General features: G+C 38.6%; 1 protein-coding gene across 1 annotated transcript in view; it reads left to right on the forward strand.

The window, feature by feature from the left end:
• The window catches only part of BMPER (BMP binding endothelial regulator), a 246556-nt gene that overhangs the window by 63209 nt on the left and 159830 nt on the right, over nucleotides 1-23517 (forward strand). The window contains exon 6 of the mRNA XM_049641682.1: nucleotides 1669-1751. Coding sequence (XP_049497639.1) covers nucleotides 1669-1751 — 83 coding nt within the window. The remainder of the gene's footprint in view (nucleotides 1-1668; nucleotides 1752-23517) is intronic.

The following is a 23517-nucleotide window of genomic DNA, read 5'->3' on the forward strand; positions in this document are numbered from 1 at the left end:
AGACAACTGGGCACCTGCCATCATTAACAATGCTGAGATACAGCCTCTGGGAGGGACCCAAGTTTACTGAGTCTTTCTGCATCAGCAGGAACAGCAAAGAGGTGGTTGTATGCTAGCTCTGGGTGTGGGTATCAAATAGACTTTAAAACCACAGTTTCCCTCAGTGATTTAGCTTCAGACTCAGTAGCATTTGTTTTCATGTCTTTCAGTTGAACAAAGGGCTCCATATCTAGATTTAAAATGAATAGGTCCTGTAGCCAGATTAGGTGGTTATGGGTAATACTTGTTTCCTTTTATCAAGAACCAACTGCTTCAAGAGTTTGGTGAGTTCTGTCGATGACTTCAGGTGGCAGGCCTTTAAATACTCTCAGGGCCATGAGTCAGTCTCTCACAAGAGCCCCCTTTGCTGATTATTGGCACTACTGTGTTTGTTCCGACACTGTCTACCATGTGGAAAGTGACCTCAGCTATTCTGGCAAAGCATCTTGTGAAGACAGTCCTGAGGAAAGTGTCAGCCATAAGCTGACAGTCTTCTCATGGCCTGTTTGGCACAGGGGTTACTGGTCAGCCTGTGTTTCAAGTCGTTTGTGGGATTTCTTAAGAATACGGCAGTGTCCTGGGTACCTGGGTGGCTCAGTCAGTTAAGCATCTGACTTCAGCTCAAGTCATGATGATCCCATGGTTCATGGGTTCAAGCCCCGCGTCTGGCTCTGTGCTGACAGTTCAGAGCCTGGAGCCTGCTTCGGGTTCTGTGTCTCCCTCTCTCTCTGTTCCTCCCCTGCTCTCTCTTTCTCTTTCAAAAATGAATAAACATTAAAAAAAAAAAAAAAAAAAAAAAGAAGAATACAGCAGTGTCCTGAGGATCATTCTGAATTGGAGACACCTCCTGGGCTTTTCATCCTAGTTTTAGCCAAACTTAGTGGCTAAGCCTTTTTAATATCACACAGGGTAGGTCTGAAAAACTGTGTGGCATCTCCTGCCCTGCCTTTTCCCCTTCCTGCCCTGGTGCCCGAACCTGTGTGTGGTGCAACTGGTAGGTCAGAGCTGAGTTTGAATATCAGCTCTGCCACCTGCCTACTGGGGGCATTACTTCCTCTCTCTCAGCCATATTTCCCTCATCCATGGAGATAATTACAAGAGTCCCCACTTTGTAGACTCACTGTGAAGATGGAATGAGATCAGGGATACAAAGAGCCTGACAGAGGCTGGATATTCCCTGGATACTCACCAAGTGGTCATGTCATTTGTGTCATTTGCTGGGTGTGGCTCATTGTGGACTTCTCTCACTTGGCCTTCTCCTGTTTGCCTCTTCCAGCCCCTCTGGGGTTTAGTTCCCCTGGCTGTGGTCAGGGTGGTCATGGGGAGTTCCTTAGACTTGTAGGGCTCGCCACTATCCAGTGCTCCCCCTTGGGCTGACCTGGCTTCCATCATCTTATTCGCTTTCTAGCATCTTCAGGTTTCTGGACTCCTGTCACTCTTTTGTACTTTTTTTTTTTTTTTAAACTATGAAGCGATCTTGTCCCCTGGTTAAAGAGGATACTCTGCCAGGTAGAGGTGGAGGTGGAGGTGGGAGCTAGATGAGGGAGATGGATGAGCAGTGGACAGAAGCATCGTGTCAAGCTGAGCAAAGGCTCATGCCCTAATTCTAAACTTTTCTTTGCTTTCTAGGTTGTGTGTTTGAGGGTGTGCAGTACCGAGAAGGGGAGGAATTTCAGCCAGAAGGAAACAAATGTACCAGGTGTTCCTGTGTTGTAAGTACTGCCCTGGATGTTCTAAGGGTGTCCCTTCTGGTTCATTGTGGGTGAGATCCACCAAGAACAGCCTTGAGTTTCTTTACAGTCTTTCCTCCTCTCCCTCCAGATGTAGACCCAAGGAAAAAGTCTGCTGCTCTAGGGCAGGTTTCTCAATCTTGGCACTCTTGCAATTCTGGGGTGGGTAATTCTTTGTGGTATGGACTGTCTTGTACATCGTAGGGTGTTTAGCATCATCCCTGGTTATGACGCATTAGGTGCCAATAGCTCTTACACCCCTCAGTTATGATAACCAGAAATGTCTTCAGATGTTGTCACATGTCTCCTGGAGAGCAAGATCACACCTGGTTGAGAATCACTGGTTTGAATGCAGATTGAGGGAGGGAGGCTGGTTTCCCTCCACTGCCTTCTTCTTTGGGAAGATTTGGGTTCTCTCTTCTTTGGGGCAGAGAAGCTTCTGGCTGAGGCAGCTGTAGAGTTATTCAATGTAGTCAGATGGGAAGCAGATGAGGATAAGTGCAGCTTGCTTCAGTGTATTCTGTGGGGTGAGAGAACCTAATCTGAGGCTTGGTCATTTTCACTGGCAGGGGGTGGGATGGATTGGAGGAAATGGCCACTAAACTGTGGATTCAGAGCAGAGTAGGGACAAAGCCATAGACTTGCCTTTCTAAGAATTTTTGACTTGAATTCATATACTGAGGATAGCTTCAGAGTGCTTAGGAATGAAAGAAGAAACTTGGCGTATGCTATAATTTTAAAGGGATCTTTTTAATAAATGTATTTTAAATTTGGAGTAAGATCATTGGTGGTGATGATGGTAATGGTGACGATGGGGAAGCTAGTCTTATTCAGTGCTCCAGGTTATTTACAGTAGGGAGTTAGCACAACCATATATTTTTAAAACTTTTAACCTTTTATAATGAAGAACATATAGTATGCATATCAGAATATTAAAAAAACATACATAGAGAACTTCAGTATCCTAATTTCACCAAAGTAGAATCAAATGTGAACCATCATAAATCATAGTTTTAGCATTTGCCATTTCTCTGCATGTCTTTTCTAAAGTCTTTCCCTCTCCCTACATCAGACATGCACACACAACCTAGACAGTCCATATTAAGGTAAACATGACCAAGAGTGATGGTTTTTGTATGGGGGAAAAGAAGGAAAGAAAGGAAGGGAGGCAGAGAGAAGAGTATATAAAAAGTATGTAATATGAGGTATATAATACCCATAATACTATAATAATATACAAAAGTACAAAAGTAATTTCCTGATAAACAGAAGTTTGCATATTCAGACTCAACTGCCATGCTTTTCTCCTCTTGCTAATTATGTTTAAATAGTTTTATGTTATTTTTATGTAAATAAGCCATTAACTGCTGCCCATGTCTTAATTTTATTTCTTCCATGTTGGTAAAGTTTTCTGATAATTTTTTTAAAATTTAGTCTCATTCTTTTGGGTAAATTGAAGAAAAACAAGACACATTTCAGTAGGAAATTTTAAATCTGCATCTGTATGAATTGTCTTTTCCATAAAGGTGGGCCAAGGTTAGGCAGCTAAGCCTCCTTGGAGAGGAAGTTCAGCAGGTGGCAGGAGGATGGAAGGCTGCTGCGGTTTTACTGGTGACAATCACACAAAGTTATCCAATGTTGGGAACTGCGAATGAGTTTAGGAATTATATGTACAGGGGTCACAAACTCAAATGTGCTCAAGGCATTCAGATCTCTTGTGTTTGTAAACACAAGCATGCTGAACAAAACATACCTGAGAGCCAAGTTCAGGCGCCTGGAAGTCCTGCTTCCATTTTCAATTGAAGAAATAAAAATCCAGAGATGTTACTTGCCAAAGCTTTCCTGCTAGTGAGTCTTCTCCAGACATATATACTGTATCTTTTCTCTATTCCTGTATTTTAATTTCCTAATTTCCTAATCCTGTATTCTTTCTAGCTCTCTGTGTTGCCACCCTTAACACATGAGGGGCAGTGAATGGCTTTTTCTTATGTTCCTAATGTCAGTTTTTAAGCTAATAAGATAAGTAGAAGAGAGGAGGGAGCTCTTGCTTGGGGATCGGACATTTGTATGAAGGCTTGGATATGAGGAGGGCCCCGAGAGCAGTTTTTCTTTTTGTGGACACAAAAATTTGAGGTGTAAGCTTTGTCTTTTTGTAGCTTGTTATTAAAATAACCTCATTTTTAATATTCTTTCACTTTGCTGCCTTTTGATGTAGTACCCTAAAAGAAAAAAAAAAGATAATGTCTTGGCAGCAAATGGCCCTGTTCTTGAAAGTGATGACTACGGATGTTTGCTTTAGAAGTAACATTGCAAATGTACATACTGGCCCAGGGGTATGTATGTGGTATCTGTGTGCATATATATTTGTATGTGTGTACGTCTATATCTACAAGTGTATATATCCACATAACTATACAAATCTATGTAAACATGCTTATAAATATAAATGCAAACACACACATTTACATGTCCAAGTTTGGATTCCCCCAGAAACAGGCCCTGAGATAAGGATTTACATGTAAGTCATTTCCTTAGAGAGGACACTGGCAGAGGAGTGTGGTGATGACTCTGGGGAGGGAGGGGAGGCACCCTGGCGAGGGGGTGTCACCAAGCAAGTATCCTTGTACCCAACCAAGCAAGTATCCTTGTACCCGACCAGAGTGCACTCCTGCCGGGCAAATTTTGGAAGCCAGTATGAGATTCATGCCTCAGAATTTCTGCTGAGAGGTGAAGAACATGAGATATGTTTACAGCAACTCCCTTCTACTCCAGAGGGGTCTTGATTGGGTACCAATATGAGCCTGCCACTCAGGTGACAAAGTGGCCTCTAGCAGTGAGAGGAAGAAGCACAGGTGCTGGCCGTTGGGAGTCTGGCATGCACACTCATGTGGTAAGGGTGAGAGGATGGAGGTGGGGCAGCAACATAGTCAGCTACGGCATATTTGTATATGTATATGGCACATGTACACACATGAACTATACATTAATATTTTCATGTCTCTGAATATGTATGTATATATGTGCATACACATGCATATACCCATATGTATATATGCATGCACACGTCTTTAGAACACTGGACCATCAGTGTTTTCCTTTGCTCATGCTGCTGGCCTGGTCTGGAACTCCTTTCTTTTCCTTCTTCATCTGGTGAGTGCTTGAGATTTCAAAGTCGGTTATCACCACCCCACTGCAACTAACTCGGTGACCACTTCATTCCCCAGATGGTAGCAACCGCAGTTTTCTCATTTGTGTTCCTAAGGCTCACGGCTCTCACTGGCTAGCTCACCTGCCGTCTTTCCCTTCCTCCTTCTCTCACATGTGCGTGCATACACACACACACACACGCACCCACACACATGCACACACACACACACACACACACACACACACACACACACTTCCAGGTAGCAGGTTGTAGCTTCTGCATGTCTTTCTAACCTCGCCACTGAGCACTGTGAGTGTTCAGTGTCACTAGTATTCTTCTTTTCTATTGCTGTCTTATGACGTAGGACACTGAAACCCAGTAATTGCTTCTCTTCCAGTGACAATTATGCCCTTCAGAGCTGACCCGCGCCTTCTTGCCTAGGGGAATCTATTGTAGGTAGATATCCCGTTCTCATTAGAGTTCTGCCTGCCTGGGAGCACCCCATACAGAGTCATGCACATGTGAGGCATCCCCCGTGTGTACTCCGTCTCTGACGGATGACTTACCAACTCTCCGAGGTGCTCCTCGCTCTCAAGGAGATATCACATAAGCCATGTGGTGCCATGTGGCTTACATTTTACATTCGGCCCTTTTTTGTTTCACTCTCCGAATTTGTGAAAATGGTCTACCCGTGTTTTTGTGATGTGGTGACAGGGGCAGACCACCAGAAAAGACATTTCATCTTATTGAGATGGATTCCTTAGATAATGAAACAGATGCCTTGCGCATGATTTTACATCCTCGATGTAGGGCAGGCATTCCAGTATATACGGCATTCCAGACAGTTGAGAGCATGCTAATGCGTGACGATATCTGGGGAGGATTTCACAACCTCTTGCTCTTACTCATTCCAGAAGCAGAGCATCTAACATTTTTAGGTGTGAATATCATCGTGACTCACAGAAAAATGCAGCGCTTTACTATCCCTTGTTAAACTGTATAACCCCCATGTACCCATTACATAAATAAGAGAGCCAAGAGAATTACTTCTCCAGAGCCCTAGTACTAATCAGGGGGGTGAAAACTGGAGTGCTTCTGGCTGTTCTATAGAGTTGTCTGAGTCATACTGGAGTGCGTTCCCTATGGCACGTGTTCAGTGTGAACAGGTCCTATGCTCCTTTTAAAATGGAAAGAGGAGGATTCTTTCCTAACACAGAAGCAAAGAATTGTTTATAAAGTATACCAAGCATTGGTTAAAGTATACCAAGCACAGAATTGTTTATAAAGTATACCGAGCATTGGTTAAAGCATGCATCTGTTTCTTTTTTGTTTAAGTTTGAATTTTTTACTACCTGCCTAACTGGACAGCATGCAGTTCCGTTTGCCTTTGTTTGGTCAAGTTTTCAGGGAACAGGATGGTGGCAGTTGGCACAGACATTTCTGTAAAACCCAATGTCTTCAGACTTGTAAGACTAAAGACCAAGGTGCCAATGAGAGATGTTTGTGTTCTTTTTTAGTAAACTATTTTAAGAACCCTATGGGCTCAGCGTTCTTGGAAATTCCTTACCGAAGGGAGTAAAGCCCACAGAGTTGTAGGATACTCTTAAAAGAGTGGCAAGTCCTCAGTCTGCAAAACGAGCCAAATTAACTGGCCAAGATCAATTACTTTTGCTGACAAAGGCGTATTAAGTTCAGAGGATTTTTACTAATAAACATGGGTTGTTAATGGGCTGTCTGTGATGAAGGAGCTGTACTTTATTGGCTCTTAGAAGCCATGAAGTCCATAAACACCTTTGCTCTCACTTACACTTTAGATATTGCAAAGTGCTGTCTCCCAGGGAAAGTGAAACTCCTAAGAAGGTTATTTGGAGAGAACAAAGAAAATGGAGATCTTCATGGTTCCCGTTCCTCTTAGACCAAATTCCTTAAGATGTTCTGCACAGCCTGGCTTGGCCCGACCTCTCCCCAAGCTCTCTGGCCTCATCTGTGGCCCTCCCACATTCTGTCTGCTCTGGCCCCTGGGCAGATCTTCAGGATCCTCATGACTCAAAGCGTGGACCTGACCAGCAGTGTTGGTCTTACCTGAGAGCTTGTTAAAAATGCAGAAGCCCAGGCCCTACCCCAGACCTACTGAATTGAAATCTGGAGTTTAATAAGCTCCCTGGAGGATTTACTTGCCAAATAAAGTTTGAGGAGCATGGTCTAATATCTCATAGCCTTTACCTGGGCTGCCTTTTCTCTCCTTTCTTCTCCTTATCACCCCCCATGCTTAGCTAATACCCACTTATCCCGTACTCGGAAGCCCAAACATTTCCTTTTTAGGGAAACTCGGTCTGATTCTCAAGATGAGATCAGGTCATGTTGCTAAACCTTTTAGGGCAGCCCATACTTTACTTCCCAAACATTTAAAATGATTTATAATTAGATTTGTTTGTTTGTGACAATTGTATTTGACTCCATGAGGGAAAAATGGTTTGTATCCTTAGTGCTTGATATGTAATGGGCATACATAGTAATTGCTGAATTTATGAACAAATGACTGCTGAGTTTGATTTTCCTTTCTTTCCCCATTGCCTCTCTCTCCACTCTGCTAATTTAGTTTCCCCCTGCACGTTTAGTCTTTGCAAGTTCAGCAGGGAATAGAGAGATGCACATCACAGTAGATGAGCTCAGAAAGGAAGATGGATTTATGTTCAGCTGCTGTAGCACTTATAATAAATTGCTTTGTATGGAATGCAGATGACTTCCCTGGAGAGGTCTTCTCTGGAACGTGCGCCTTAAGCCTCAAAGATTCCTACTACTCATGGCAGCAGGAAGATGCAACCGCAGGAAGCACTTGCCAACTGTCAGGACCACTTGCTGTGGCAGAGCTTTGAAAAGAGAGCATGATTCGCAACTTTTAGAGTTGACCTTGCCCTGGGAGACATGTCTGACCTCTCCCTGTTCCAGTGCGTTCGGCTTCGGATTGCACTTCCCTACAATAGGAAGCAGTGAGACATCTCATTATTTCTGTGGTCACGTGATGCCACGGCAATCCAAGTTACATATTCCCATCCACACGGCTGTTCCTCCTGCATGGGGACTTGGGACCCTCCATGCCTGAAACTTCTCACAGGGCCTCTCCCTTACTTGTTGTAATATGTGCAATTTGGCACATTTTAGACACAGGCTGTCATTATATCTTCCTTATCCACAGGGAGAAATTTGGCTACATCTGGGCAATAAATTGGAGAATTGAGCAATTATCGAGTGAATTGGATTAATGTGGGCAGTTTATCTAAATAGTGTGGGCCCCAAACCTTCAGAATAGTTTTCAAAAGTAGTCTGAAATGTTGGTATAATTGTTGGAATGTTCTGTTTTGCATTGTGGATGTACCAGCACCCTGAGGACGAAAAGTTCCTGGTTTTGAATAGTCAGTTGAAAAAAAGAGTCTTTTCTTTAAGATGTGGATAGCACTTGACCACTAGGAGGGGCCTCCAACTTGCTTAGAGAAGTAGCTGGTGCTATACTTATTTTTGGCTAGATCATGAGGTTCTGAATCCTGGTGTTTTATGTTAGAATGAATCGGAGCAGTTGTAATCCGTCAGCTAAGACTTCTATTGGAAAGTCTATTGTAATGCCATTCTCTTTAGATAGAATCCATAAATGTACAGCTGTTGTCATGGGGGTGTCAAATTCTTGCTTCTTGAAAATGCCACCAAAATAACCTGTTTGTAAGGCAAAGCCAAGTTTTTTGCTTACTGTGTTTATTGGTCATTACCTTGACAGAGGTTTAAAATAATGTTTTAGAAGGAAGAAGGCAAAGGTGAGATATTTATGAGCTTTGGGTGGCAGGATCTAGTTTAAGGTGGGTTTTTCACTGTAAGGTCTTGATTTGGAGTGGTATACTGATAGACTCATATGATATACTAGTCTAGAATTGGTGGGAACAGCGAGGCCAGGGCTCCAAGGGGGATCTTAAAGAGTTCATGAGCCTCATTGAGTTATCTGTATTACTAGTTGAGTACTTTTAAGGAGTTCCTGACATCAACAGGAAGCTTACTTTTTTTGATGTTAAAAAGTCTGGGGATAACTGTTGTATATTTGAAATCCTATTTTAGCCCTGCCTCATGTGTTTTCAGTCCAAATCCTAGATTTTAGTCCCTATATATGTCTTTATTTTTTGTGGCTTCTAAGCTTCCTTATGCTTATTTCTTTATATAATTTATAACTGAAGCAGCCTATAAAGTTATTTTTCTACATAACATGACAGTTTTTCTAGATGACAGTTGAACATTTATAGGAAAACACATACTTTGAAAAGAGATAGCAAATGATTTATTTACAGGAGCATTATTGATAGTAAAAGCTACTTTTACTGTGTGTATCCTGTGCCAGATACATGTAATGATTTCACATTAATTTTCAAAATTGTCCTGCAATCCAGGGAGGTATTAGCCCCATTTTTTTTTTTTTTTGGTGAAGAAACTGAGATTCTGAGTTTAAAATCTTGCCTAAGATCAAAGAGCTAATAAGAATTGAAATCTTGAACTGCTTGATTATAAAGCCACATGTCATTTCTCTCTCATCTACCCTCCCTCCCCATGACCAATCAGTGTAATTTTGAGATATTATGTCTGATTATAGGCATTTGGAAGTGGGAAATGCCATTTGAATCTATGGAGTGAAGAGCAACCAGACATTTTGAGAGAGAAATAATGGTGAGGTGAGCATTTTTGGTGCAATTTTGGTGCAAGAGGTACAAACACAATAAAAGTGTGAATTACACTTCTCTCTCAGAAGTTCACAAGTCTAAGAAAGTTTAAACTCATACCAGATTTCAGCCTTGGGCATTCAGCCTAAGTATATGTCACCATGATGCCAGAGTGGATGAAGAACACATATCTGTTACCCTCACATCAGTTGGAGAACAGAGACACTGTGATCTATAGTGTGTTTCCTCGCCAAGAAATTATGAATACACAAAGAACATGTGATAGTTGCTGGGACAGAGCCAGTCTCACTGCCTCTGCTTCTGAAGAGATAGAAATAAATGTTTATCTGATGGGGCCTATCTATCCCTTGCAGTAGTCACCAACAGAGTTGAAGCAGCAATTGGGAGAGCCTTCTTTAGAGATTATACAGAGGAGTTGGGTTCCCCTGGACATGAGTTTCAGTGGTTCTGTGAGTGGATATTTGTCCTCTCGGTAGAATGAAGGGGCAATTGTATGATTGCTTTTGAGCAGTTGCTTTTCTCCTATCCATCTAAAAGCAGATGCATTTACATATTTGAGTAGAGTTTGGTAAGAAAATGAGCTCGATTGGTTAAATCTCATCCCATTGTATCCTTGCAAAGATCATTCCGTCGATTTTTCCCCTCTCTCTTTTATACTCTTTAAGTTCTGTCACAATGATGAGCTCCCTTTATCTCCTAAAAATCCAGGAAGCATATTGATTTTACTAAATGCTGAAGAATTTCCCACCTGTTTAGCCATTCCTCCTTCCATCTTTTCATCCATCATTTATCTCTACAGCCAGCCAACCATTATTAATTTAACGATGGTTGTCTGCTATGTGTTAGTATATTAGGCACTGAGCACTCAAAGATGAAGATTTCATTTTTATCTCCAGACAATTATAATCTATTGACTTGGGTATATTAAAAATGCATCCCAAATTGAACCACCCTGCATTTTTCATGTACAAAGTATAAGATGATATTGTATGATAATATGTACCAACTATATAAATTATATAATTTGTATAGAATATATAATTATATATAATTATATAATTATAAAAATTCCAGGTGGGATTCTATCTGACAAGACAGATAGAAACAACTGTACAATTCAAAGATAATCACTGTTCATAGGATTTGATACATTTCCTTCCAACTTTTTTTCTCCATATTTATATATAGTTATAAAGCTAGATAGGATCACATTCTATATGCAGTCTTGTATCTTGGTTATTTTCATTTATCATTATATTGTGAACATATCTCCATCTCATTAAAAAGTCACCAAAAATTGAAAAATATTTTTAATAGCTACATAATATTCTATCAGTATACTATGAATTATTTAGTCTTTTTTTTTGGTATTAAAAAACTAATGCTGTTCTCAGTTTTCACGGTTATGAGTAAACAACAAACATCTTTGAAAATTAATCTTTCTTTGTTTCTCTGATTGTTTTCTTAGGCTAAATTCATAGAAGTATAATTAACGGGTCAAGGATACGAACACTTCTGTGTGTGTGTGCGTGTGTGTGTGTGTGTGTGTGTTGCTAAAATAACTCATGTAAGTGATGCCCTAATTTCCACCTCAATCTTCAACACATAGGTGTCTTGCACCAAGAGTGTTTTTTAATTTGTAAACCTTGTTTTCATTGACATTTTACTTCTGAAACTGAATATTATTCATATGTCAAAGTCTGTTGTATTTTTTCTGTAACTTGTGTTTTTATTTCTCATTTTTCTACCGAGTGCTTAAAGTTCTATTGAATGTATGTATATATGTATGAAGGATATTCATCTCCTCCTTGTTATGCAAAGGTGTGTTTTTAAAAGCACAGACAAAAATGCTGTGTGTATAGTTGTACCTTAGTGTGTATGTTGCATGTTGGATACTGGCAGAGTTTGCCAAAAATCCTGTGTGTTCTTCCAATCTTTTCTCTTCCGATCTTGATCCAAATATATTAACAAAATGTGAGTCTACATTGTTACCTCTCAAATGTAATTAATCTGAGACTTTTCTTTGTTTAAACTCCTCTCTTTCCACCTCTGACCCCTTCATTTTGAGACAGTGATCTTCTGTACCTGTTCCTAGGCTAAAGTGAAGCTATTCTTTGAGTTTCTACAATGCCTCTTTCCTAACCCACAGCTCTGCAGTCTCTCTGTCTCCCCACAGGTTTCTCTTTGTCTTGTGGCTCAGAGTGTGAAAGATCCCTCCTGATCCCTTCTCAGGCTGTTATTCCACTGGGACTCTTGTTTCCATCCTTTCCTACCTTCCCTCATTCTGTGGTTTAGATTTTGTTTCTTGTGGACAAGCATAACGTGCCTTACACCTTTGAGTGCAGTGTCTTGAATGTAGGAAACAGTAAATATTTGACTAAATGCCTGGTCTTACACTTTCTGATTGGAGTATCCATGTTCTTGGAAATGAGTTATACAATATAGAGCCTTCTACCTTCCTACTTGGGACTTTGTTTCAATCTTGAAGGCAATAAGCTACATATTCACTTTTTTCTTTCATTGAGCATAGTGACTTGAAGAGTTTATGATAAATCTGTAGAGGGAAGAGAATCCAATCTAAAGTATTTTATTTTATTCTATTTTAATTTTTAAGTTTATTTATTTTGAGAGAGAGACAGAAAGACAGAGAAAGAGAGAGAGAGAGAGGAGGGGAGGTGCAGAGAGAGAGGGAGAGAGGGAGGGAGAGAATCCCAAGCAGGCTGCATGCCCGGTGTGAAGTCCAACGTGGGGCTTGATCTCATGACCCTGAGATCACGACCTGAGCTGAAATCAAGAGTCAGACACTTAACTGACTGAGCCACCCAGGCATTCCAAAAACTGACAAGGAGACTTCCAAGTGGCAGTGTTCAGAGGGAGGGGTGAGGGTGATGCCTCAGCCTCATGGGAGGGCAAGTGTCAGAAAGTATCTCTCTGTGGTGTGGGAGGAAGGGAAAGGAAACATCTATTAATAAAAGTAAAAAGAAATACTCCATTTTGTCAACAAAATAGAATAAAACATCCGTGTTGTGATACTTTAGAATATTTCCAGATGTTTTGATCTTTTGTTTTGTTTTGTTTTTTGTTATTACCACGAAAACTTAATTTTTTAAAAAATTAGTACTATGGGTCTGCTCCTTGTTTCTGCTTTATGGCTCCCCCTCCCCTCCCTGTGCTCTTCCTTCCCTTTTCCTTTCCCTCCTGCTTCCATTCTCCCTGTCATTTCCAGACATCCTTAAGCTGCTGTGCTTTGATTCTCATCAGTATCTCAGCACGATAGCCTGTTTTAATAAAGTAGTGTAGCTCACTTTCATTGCCATCTTGGTCTCTCCTTGAATAACCATCCCAGAGTTCTGTACACATGAGATATTCAGGAATTATCTTTTGAATGAATTGATTACACATTTTGGCACCTTTTAAATGTCATTCAAATGTTCAATTTGGAGGGTGGCAGTGCTTTTGTGGTCCTGTGAATGGCTTCAATTACCACCATTCCCTTTGAGTGGAATTTTAAATGATACCACTTGTTTAATGTAAGCAGCAATGTGTTGGGATCGCAGGGAGCCACGCAGAAGAATATTTCCCCTGAACACATCCAACATTGTCTTCTAAAGCTCATCCCTGAGCCTACACTGAGTCAGTGCAGTGAATCATCCCTTGTAAACCCACCTAAATACTTAGTGTGGTTTAGAAGGTCCAGCTTGAAATATCAAGCAGATTTTGCTATTTGGAAAGGGGACAGGCCTCCAGGATCTGGATGAACCTTCTGTACAAGGAGCACCATGAAATGTATAAACAACCCAAGTTATATCCAGTGTCAAATATTATCTATCGCACAGTTCTGTGCACTGCTGTTTTGTTCTAGGGCCTCTTCTGTTCCCTATGATACACATCAGCATCAGACAATCTGATCATGATTAACAGTATTCTATTCCAGATGTCCTATGTGGGGACTTTTTAAACCTCTGAATATTGCTGGAGTTAAACACACACAAAAAACTGCTACTCATAATGAACAAAAACAAAGGCCATAGTTTGTCCATGACATTCTCTTTAGTGAGGGGAAAAAAACATACCTGTTTCATTTTCGGTCTGATTAAAGATAAATTTGTAATGTAATCAAAACATCAATAAAAGCAGTTATTCCTTGCAAAGGAGTATACTTTGGTCATGTTTTAAGAACAAAAATTCAATAATAGAAAAGTTACTTTTTAATTTCAAAATGAGTATGAAGAATTACTCTCACCACATCATTCATATCGATACACATCTTACTTTTTTTCATGCTTTAATCTGACAAAACAAGCTTTAATATACTTTCACATTTTGGTTGTAGAGCTGTGTTGACTTTAGGGTTCTTTTCCCATACCAATCTGAGTTTATGAATGTGATTGGTAGATGACAGGAGTGAGAGTTCTTGACATTGGTGGGAAATGTGTTTCTTTTCAGCTTCAAGTTCAAGAAAAGTAGAGGGAGGGGACTCTTGAGAATTTTTGGTTTTGTTATTAGGTTTTCAGCATCCATAATATTCATAAGCAATGGACACAGCTGTCTTTAATAACTAAGGCCGCTAACTGAAAGAACAGAACACATGCCAGAAAAACATCAGGCTGTAAGGATTTTTTCCAATGCAAAAATTTTCATATGTTGAAGCAAGATTTCATTTATAACCAAACTGGATGTTTACTCTAAGTTTCTATCAGTAAGTAAAAGCATTTGACTAAGCACTAGGAAAAGTGCAGTGAAGTTTTTGGTATTTTTAAAAGTTTTTCCTTTGCTACTACATTGTTCTGGATAGTTTTAGAGCATGCAGATGTGTTCTGTATCCCTTAGGGGGCATTGTGGTGGGCAAAAGGTCACTGGCCAGGCTGAGGAAAACTGGGGTCCTGTCCTGCTTCTGGCGGGAAGGGCTTATTAGAACCTTTTCAGTTCTATAATTTCCCAACTCAGAAAAAGCTCTTAAATTTCCAAGGAAGTAAGTTATTTGATGGACTCTAAATACCAGCTAATATAATTATTTTTTCTGATATAATAATAGGTCATCATTACATTTTAGAATTTACTTTTTTAAAAAAATTAATGCATTAATTTTTAATTTATTCATAGTGAAACTTGTTCTCTTTTTATACATATTCCATGAATTTTGACAAATGCACAATTAAATCAGTAGTTAATATAATTATTTTTATTTTTCAACTTCTTAATGTTTATTGTTTATTTTTGAGAGAGAGAGAGCATGAGTCGGGGAGGGTTAGAGAGAGAAGGAGACACAGAATCTGAAGCAGGCTTCAAGGCTCTGAGCTGTCAGCACAGAGCCTGACGTGGGCCTCGAACCCATGAACCGTGAGATCATGACCTGAGTTGAAGTCGGATGCTTAACCAACTGAGCCACTCAGGTGCCCCTAAAATAGTTAATATTATTATAAATTATGTTCAAAGATGCAAAAAGTCTACCTATTGTAGCTATACCACAACTTATATTAAAAAACTAAAAAGATTTTTGGCTCTTAATCATAAAGCTTTTCTAAAATATCAAGACATGTCTGGTGCCTCTAACATATCTAGAATGAGGAGCAAGAGGATCTCATCCATTTTGGATCTTGTGAAGGTCTTTGCTCATGAAATGTATTTGTGGGTTTTGTTTGCAGAACAATGATTAGAAGTAGAGGAAGCTTTTCTTTTTCCCCCTAACGCAAAGGTAAGACAGTACAACAGGTGGGGAGTGAGAGCCACGAATAGAACTCCAGTTGCTGGGTTCTATCATTATGTTGCTGAATGTGTAGGTTGTAGCTTATTTTACAACCCTAGATTCATTGCTCAGAGATGGAAAGGCATTTCAGTGCCTTGACATGTTTCCACATTAGTATAAAACCAAATGGTATGGGGTTGAGGATTTTCTGGAAGAGCGTTGAGGTTCTCTAAGGAGAGTCACCTGGCCTTTTCAGCTGTGTTTGTTTCTGGAGAGTTGTGCAGATGTTAAGTGTTGCTTCCTCATCCCAGGTGTTGTCCAAATGTTGGTACAGAAGAGGCTTGAGTTTTCCACAGGGTGCAGTAGCTATGACCATAATATTAATAGAGTCACGTGATAGATGACAGGTGAATTCGGTATATTCCACCTGGGATCTGGCCTGTGTGCCCTGGTGGGAGGACATAGTCTTTGGAATTAGTGGGGCGGGGTTTTAATTTAGCTCTGTTCTTTCAGCAAATGAATATACTTCTGAGCCCCACTTTCTTCATTCATAAAATAGGGGGCCATTTCTTGGCAAAAAATAGCCAGAAACCTTATGTCTTCTTCCTCCATCTAAACATGGTTGCCATAGCAAACAGGACCTACAAAGCTATTCCATGTAGGAAGAGTTTTATGCAAAATGGAAAAGATAAGGTTCTCTTGCTTCTTGTTAAGGAAATAAAATCAAAGATTTCAAAGAAAATTTAGGGCTTTGGAGCCCCAAACACCCCAACCCGTATCTTTTTTTTTTTTTTTTTTAATAAAAGATGTCCCAGATGGCTGTCTCAGGATTTCATGGGATGATACATAGTGTCCTGCCTACTAACAGCACTTAGTAGATGCCTTCCTTTCCTGCAGGACTGAATAATTTTTAGTCATAGTCCTTTCAGTGGCAGCCTGTTTGAATTTAGATTTTCGTTTGCATATCATAGCTAAATATTTTAAACCAGAGTTTCCTGGATTGGTGTTCAGAGAAGAAACCTACCAGATAGCTTCTTGGTGTCAGATTATTGTCCTTCCTACACAAGGTGGCATGAACATGCTGCCTCTCTGCCTTGAAGCACCAGTACCTTTCTTTTCTCAGAAGGAGACAGTATTCTTCAGTCTGAGTCATTTTTTTCTCTTCATTTAAAGAGCTGCTGAATCTTCTTAGACACCGTGGGAAAGTCTAAGCACTGTTCTAGCAATATTCCAACCCTGCTCTATCCAGTGGAAATAGAAAGTGAGCCACATTTGCAATTTTTGGTTTTCTAGTAGCCACGTTGAAAGAAGTCAGAGAGAAACAGGTGACATAAATGTAATAATATACTGTTTTTAACCCCTTGTATCCCAAATATTATCGTTTCAATACATAAGCATTCTAAAAATATTAATGGAATATTTTACATTCTTTTTTTTTCTTTTTTCATACTACATTTTCAACTTCTGGGGTGTATTTCATACCTAAAGCCCTTCTTCTTGCAGACTAGCCACATTTCAAGTAGTCAGTAGTCTTGTGATGAGTGGCTACCATGTTGGAGAGCACAGGTCTAAACAATGATGGAAGGTGCACAAGAAGGTCCCGCATTCACACTCAACAGGACCTTCCCTCCTGCCTAATCCCATCACATGATATTCTGTTTCTGGTCTGCCAGGTTGACATTGTGCTAAGAAATCAGGACGAAATAAAATGGAAGTTAGTTATCCGCTAGAATAATCATTTCTAAGGGTTTGCCTCCCTCTGCTCTGAATCCTCCATTGGTATCCAAATGGTGACCCTACTTTGCTACCAACTCCCTCTGCCATTTGACCTTCTTATCAAATTGACCTTGTTTATTTTTTTCCCATAGCTTTTTAATTGCCATTGATATCCTTGGGTTTTTTTTTTTTTCTCTGTTATATTCTCTCTCTCTCTCTCTCTCTCTCTCTCTCTCTCTCTCTCTCTCTTTGACCCCTGCCCTGGTAGAATATAAGCCCTGTTAGGGCAGGGACACTGTTTTGTTCATTGATACATTCTTACTAGTTACAACAGAGCTTAGCACATAGTAGGCACTCAACAGATATTTGCTGAATGGATAAATGGATGAACAATACCAAGGCTTTGGCATTTCTAAGAATGAAGAATTCTAATCATAGTATTTACCAACAGTTGATTAAAATTTGAAAGTTCTGAATACCACCCTGCCCAAGATAAATAGCTTAATTTTCTTAATTTGGAAAACACAATCAAATCATCTATGCATTGGCTTTTTTCTGGTTTGGAAGGCCCACTAACAGATTTTTATGATGTTGCCCAGGTCAGCTAGACCTCAGTGAGAGTCTGGTTAGTGCCCTCAAACACAGACACTGCTCAATTTTAAATGGTAACTTGTTGGAATGTCAGAACAGACTCAAATTCAAATTTAAGCAGAGTTCTCAAATGCTTTTCCTTCTTTGGAAGTAGATACTTAGGAATTCTCAAAATTTAGGAACTCTCAACTTGAATATTTAATGGGGTCAGGTTGGATTACCTCCTCTATCTTTACAAATCTTCAAACAAATCTCTCCCATTCAGTTTCAGCACAGTCCTTGAGAATGTCATGAGCATGTGCATAGGGTCAAGGCTGAATGGTAAGAAGGGCTGTTGTTGTTGGCTGGATCTGTGTGGGGAGCAGCACTAACCATGGGCTTGTGTAGCCAAACAGTGTGATGTGATCCTCTGGCTGCAGAGATCCTGCCAGACGCCCGCATCTGGTGCAGCGGCGGCCTGGCTCTTCAGAGAGGAAAGGCCAGTATAATTTAGAAGCCAGAAAAACTTTCCTTTGTCTTACTTGTTTTTTCTCCAAGAAGCTGAAGTTTTGAAGGCCTCAGCAGGAGAGAAGTCTCCCTGTCCGAGAGGCTCTCAGGATTTTGTGCCTTGTAGTATGAAGTTAGCAAGGAGCTCTCAGCATCTCTTTCCTCTCTCCCTGTCTGCTCGCAGTCCCAGAACATAAAATTGGCAATGGCCATAAATATATTTCACACTAAATTATTCTTTCTAGTAGTGGAGCGGCCTCTTACCATTCTCTTACATGTTCCGAGAGAGGAAAGCAAAACTTTGTCAACAGTCTCAGAGTCAAAACTCAAGATTGAAGTTTCTAGGCAATGAATCCAATTTTGACTTCCATTTACCCTCCTGGGCACTGGGAACACAGTGGGTTTCATGTGCTGAGAACATGCCATTTGGTGAACGAGAATTTAAAATTCTAAGTTAAGGTCCTGTGGCTAGTTTAAAGCTTGGTAAGATAGTTTTGGATTAAAAGCAACAACCTAAGGAAGGAAGAAAGGAAGGAAGGAAGGAAGGAAGGAAGGAAGAATGAATGAAAGAAAATAAAACCAACAACCTCAGACTTTATAAAGGTATGTCATCCCCCTGTAAAAAAGCATCAAATATGGGAAGGTTTGTTCTAGAACTTTATTTTTATTATGTAATAATTCTTGTACTTGCAAATTTTTAATGTGCAAAAGGCTTTGCTGTACTTACTGGTTTATACCATTTGAGTGTTTACAAAATATATAGTTTGACAAGAACTTTTGAATTCATTCAGAGAAAGAATATTTTTCTGAAATCAGTTTCTCCTTTCTTGAGACGAGCCTTTCCTTCAACTCATTTTATTCTCCAATCCCTTTTTTTCTTTTTTCTATTTTCTATTTTCTAACTTTTTTTTCTTTTTTCCATTTTCTATTTTCTAACTTTCTATTTTCTCCTTCTAAATACCTCTTTGGTTTCCCCAACTTCCTCAGAATTTCAAAGGTAACCATGGTTGTGAGTTGGAGACCATCCCAAACTCTCTGGTGGAGGGTATCATATCCAGAGCTTTGTGCCCAGTATCTTCAAAGTTTTGTATTTGTCTGTCACAAGTTGATTATAATTGTGGTCATTTTTTCTGATCTACTAAATGACCCATTTGTAATTCTTTTCTGTAACAAACCTATGAATTATGAAAAAACTCACATGTTGACCAGTTTGATGAGAGAAGAGATGGGTTTAAAGACAGCTTGATCAAATTCTATTTGAAAAGGGGTACTGTGGCTCAAATATCCCAACTTCCTAATGCTTTTATGACTTTGACATATTTTAGTGCCCGAAGTAAAACCATTCATTCATTCATTCATTCACTAATTCGCATAATAACAGTTTTTGCTTTGGACCCACTAGAACTGAGAGCCTGACTGTTCTAATGCTGGGAATACAACCATTAACTAGAAAGATAAAAATGTCCACTCTCATGAGGCTTACATTCCAGTGGGGAAGGTAAGCAGCAACCAGGAGAAAAAGTTAAATGTATGTATTCCAAAGAATGAAAAGTACTAAGGAGAAAAGCAAAGCAGAGAAGGTGGAGAAAGCTGTTGGGGTAGGGTAGATAGTGATTTTAAATAATGGGGTCAAGAAAGGGCTCACCATTGCCTCACTAGTGTATTAGTGTATTAGACCCCAAACTCTACCTGTTTGCAACTAATAGACACTTGTCTGTTCAGTGAAAAAAAGGAGCTGATAATTAAGAAATATCCAGAGATGTATCTAGACTAAAGAATGAATGTAATGCAGGTAAGTGTATGGATTTCGTATTGCTTATCCCTTTGTGAACTGTAAACTGACCCTTTGAGTTATGGTCATTTTAGAGCTTGCTATTCTGTTACTTTTTGAGAAGTTGCTGATGCAGCTGAATTTGGGGTAAACATTCTTTTGATATTTTGCCCACAAAAAATGCTTGCACAAAAATGGAGAAATACCACCATCATTCTAAAGAAACAAACCTGCCATCTTAAGTAATGGTTGAAACATTAAATATGTAGTACTCCAGCAAGAAATGTTTAACCAGAATCTTACTAGGAGGAAACAATCAGACAAATCCAAATTCAGTACTGGCCCAGATTCTTAAAAAATGTGTGTTGTAAAGGAAAATAAAAATTTGTGCAACTGTTCTAAGATAAACTAGAGGAAAGTGACGTGACAACTAAGAGCAACATGTGATCATGGACTATAGCTCCTGGATTGAAGAAAATACTCAATAGAAATTATTAGCAAAATTGGGAAGATTCGAACATAGACTGTATTTTAGATGATAGTACTGATTGATTAGTTGAATGTGACAGTTACATTGTAGTTATAAAGGAAAAAGGAAAGTGTTCCTAGCCTTAGGAAGTACATGCTTAATTAAGGGTAGGATGTTTACAAATGATTTTAAACAGTTCAGAAAAAACTCTCTCTCCCTCTCTCTTTCCCTAAAAGTATTGCAAAATATTAAAAACTGATATTTCTAGATGAAGGGCATATGGATGTTTATTGCATTATTCTTGCAACTTCTCTGACAGTTTAAAATTTTTCAAAATTAGGGTGCCTGGGTGGCTTAGTCAGTTAAGCATCTGACTTTGTATTAGGTCATGATCTCGTGGTTTGTGAGTTCGAGCCCCGCATCAGGCTCTGTGCTGACAGCTCGGGGCCTGGAGCCTGCTTTGGATTCTGTGTCTCCCTCTCTCTCTGCCCCTCCCCTGCTCATGCTCTGTCTCTCTCTGTCTCAAAAATAAATACAAACATTAAAGAATAAAAACAAAAGTAAATAAACATTAAAAAATTAAAAATTTTCAAAATTAAATGTCGGAGAAAGAACTGGAAGTGGTTGTAAAGTTTTTGTTTTTGTTTTTGTTTTGTTTTATCAGCTAACCCATTTCACTGTTCATATGATGTTAGCTGTAGGTGTTTTTGTAGATGCCTTTATCAGGTTGAGGAAATTCCTCTCTATTTCTAGTTCATTGAGTTTTTTTAATATAAATAGGTGTTGGATTTTGTTCAAATGTATCTTATGCATTTATTGAGATGATCACATGGTTTCTGTTCTTTGCTGTATAAAAATGGTGTATTATATTGATTAATTTTCATATGTTAAAAAAATTTTAATGTTTATTTTTGAAGAGAGAGAGAGAGACAGAGCATAAGCAGTGAAGGGGCAGAGAGAGAGGGAGACACAGAATCCAAAGCAGGCTCCAGGCTCTGAGCTGTCAGCACAGAGCCCACTGTGGGGCTTGAACCCACAAGCTGTGAGACCATGCCTTTAGCCGAAGTTGGAGGCTTAACTGACTGAGCCACCCAGGGGCTCCATAATTTTCATATGTTAAACTAACCTTGCATTTCTAGAATAAATCTTACTTGGTCATGGTGTATAATATTTTTCATATATTGTTGGGTTCAATTTGCTAGTATTTTGTTGATTTTTGTGTCTATATTTATAAAGGGTATTGGTTTATAGTTTTCTTGTGATGATGTTTTTGTTTTTTGATCAGGATAATAATAGCTTTATAGAATGAATTGGGAAGTATTCCCTCCTATGTCTTTGAAAATTTTGTAAAGGATTTGTGTTAATTTCTCTTCAAACATTTGGTAGAATTCAACACTGAAGCTATCTGGGCCTGGTCTTTTCTTCATGGGAAGTTTTTTGATTATTAGTTCAATGTCTTTACTTGTTATAGATCTATTCAGATTTGTTTTATCTTTGAAAGTCAGATTCAGTAGTTTGTGTATGACTAGAAATTTGACCATTTCATTATAGAACATCTAGGTTGTTGGCATACATTTGTTCATATTATGCTCTTATAATCCTTTTTACTTTGAAAGGTCAGTAGTGATGAACTTTCATTCTTGGTTTTAGTAACTTGACTATTCTTTCTTTTTGTTTCCTGTTCATTTTCTCTATTTAGTCAATTTTATTGAGCTTTATAAAGAACCTACTTTTGGTTTCGTTGAGCTCGATTATTCTCTGTTTTATTTATTTCCATTGAACTCTATTATTTCCTTTCTTTTTATTACTTTGAATTTAATTTTTCCTCTTTTTCCAATTTCTTAAGGTGGAGTGTTAAGTTATTGATTTAAGATCATTCATCTTTTTAAATGTATGTGTTTATAGGAATACATTTTTCTCCAAGTACTATTTTAATTGCATCTCTTAAGGATTAGTATGTTGTGTTTTTATTTGCATTCACCTCAAAGTATTTTCTAATTTTTCTTGTTTCTTCTTTGACTTTTTGGTGTTAGGAGTGTGTTAAGTTCCATATACTTTAAAATTTTCAAAATTTTCCTTCTGTTACTTATTTTTAATTTTACTCCATTGTGATTAGGGGACATATTTTTTATGATTTCAATCTCTTTAAATCTATTGAGACTTGTTTTATGGCCTTACACACGTTGTATCCTGGATAAAGTTCCATGCATATTTGAGAAGAGTATATATTCTGCTGTTTTGGTGTGTTCTGTATGTATCTTCTAGGTCTAGTGTTGTTCAAGTCTTCTATTTCCTTCTTGATTTGCTTAGTTGTTTTATCCATTATTGAAAGTGAGGTATTGAAGTCTCCAATTTTTATTTATTGATCTATTTTATCTTTCAATTCTTTTAGTTTTTGCTTCATGTGTTTTGAGCCTCTTGTTAGCTGCATATATGTTTGTAATTGTTATGTATTCCTAATAAAGTTCTTTCTTATCATTATAAAATGGCCATTATCTCTAGTAACAATTTTTATCTTAAAGTAATTTTTGTCTATTAATATAGTCCCTTCTGTTCTTTTTGGTTACTGGCTGCAAAGGACATGTTTTTCGGCCTTTTTCTCTTATACCTATTTGTGTCTTTGAATCTAAAAATTGCCTCTGGTAGATAGGGCATAGTTGGATCATGCTTTTTTTCTTTCTTTTTTATGAATCCATTCTGCCAATCCCTGCCTTTTGATTGGCAGAGTCATAGTCCATTTACATTTAATGTAACTTCTAATAAGAGAACTTATATCTGCTTTTTTTTAATATTTGTTTTCAATGTGTCTTTTTGTGTTTGTTTCTAAATTCCACCATTGCTACTTTTTTAATTAAGTAGATATGTTTTAGTCTACTATTTAGTCTATATTCAGTCTGCTATTATATATATTACACATATTTTTAAATTATATATATATATTTCATTTATATATCATATATTATATATAATATTTTAATAATAAATATTATATATAGAGAGAAAAAGAGTGAGAGAGAGTCATTTTCTTAATGGTTTGCCTGGGGATTATAATTAATATCTCAATTTTAAAATATCTAGTTCAAATTAATACCAACTTAATTTCAATAGTATATAAAAGCTTTGTTCCAATATATCTCTATTTTCCTTTTCCTTTCTATTATTACTG

Source organism: Panthera uncia, chromosome A2, assembly GCF_023721935.1.
Source record: "Panthera uncia isolate 11264 chromosome A2, Puncia_PCG_1.0, whole genome shotgun sequence".
Taxonomy (NCBI): Eukaryota; Metazoa; Chordata; class Mammalia; order Carnivora; family Felidae; genus Panthera; species Panthera uncia.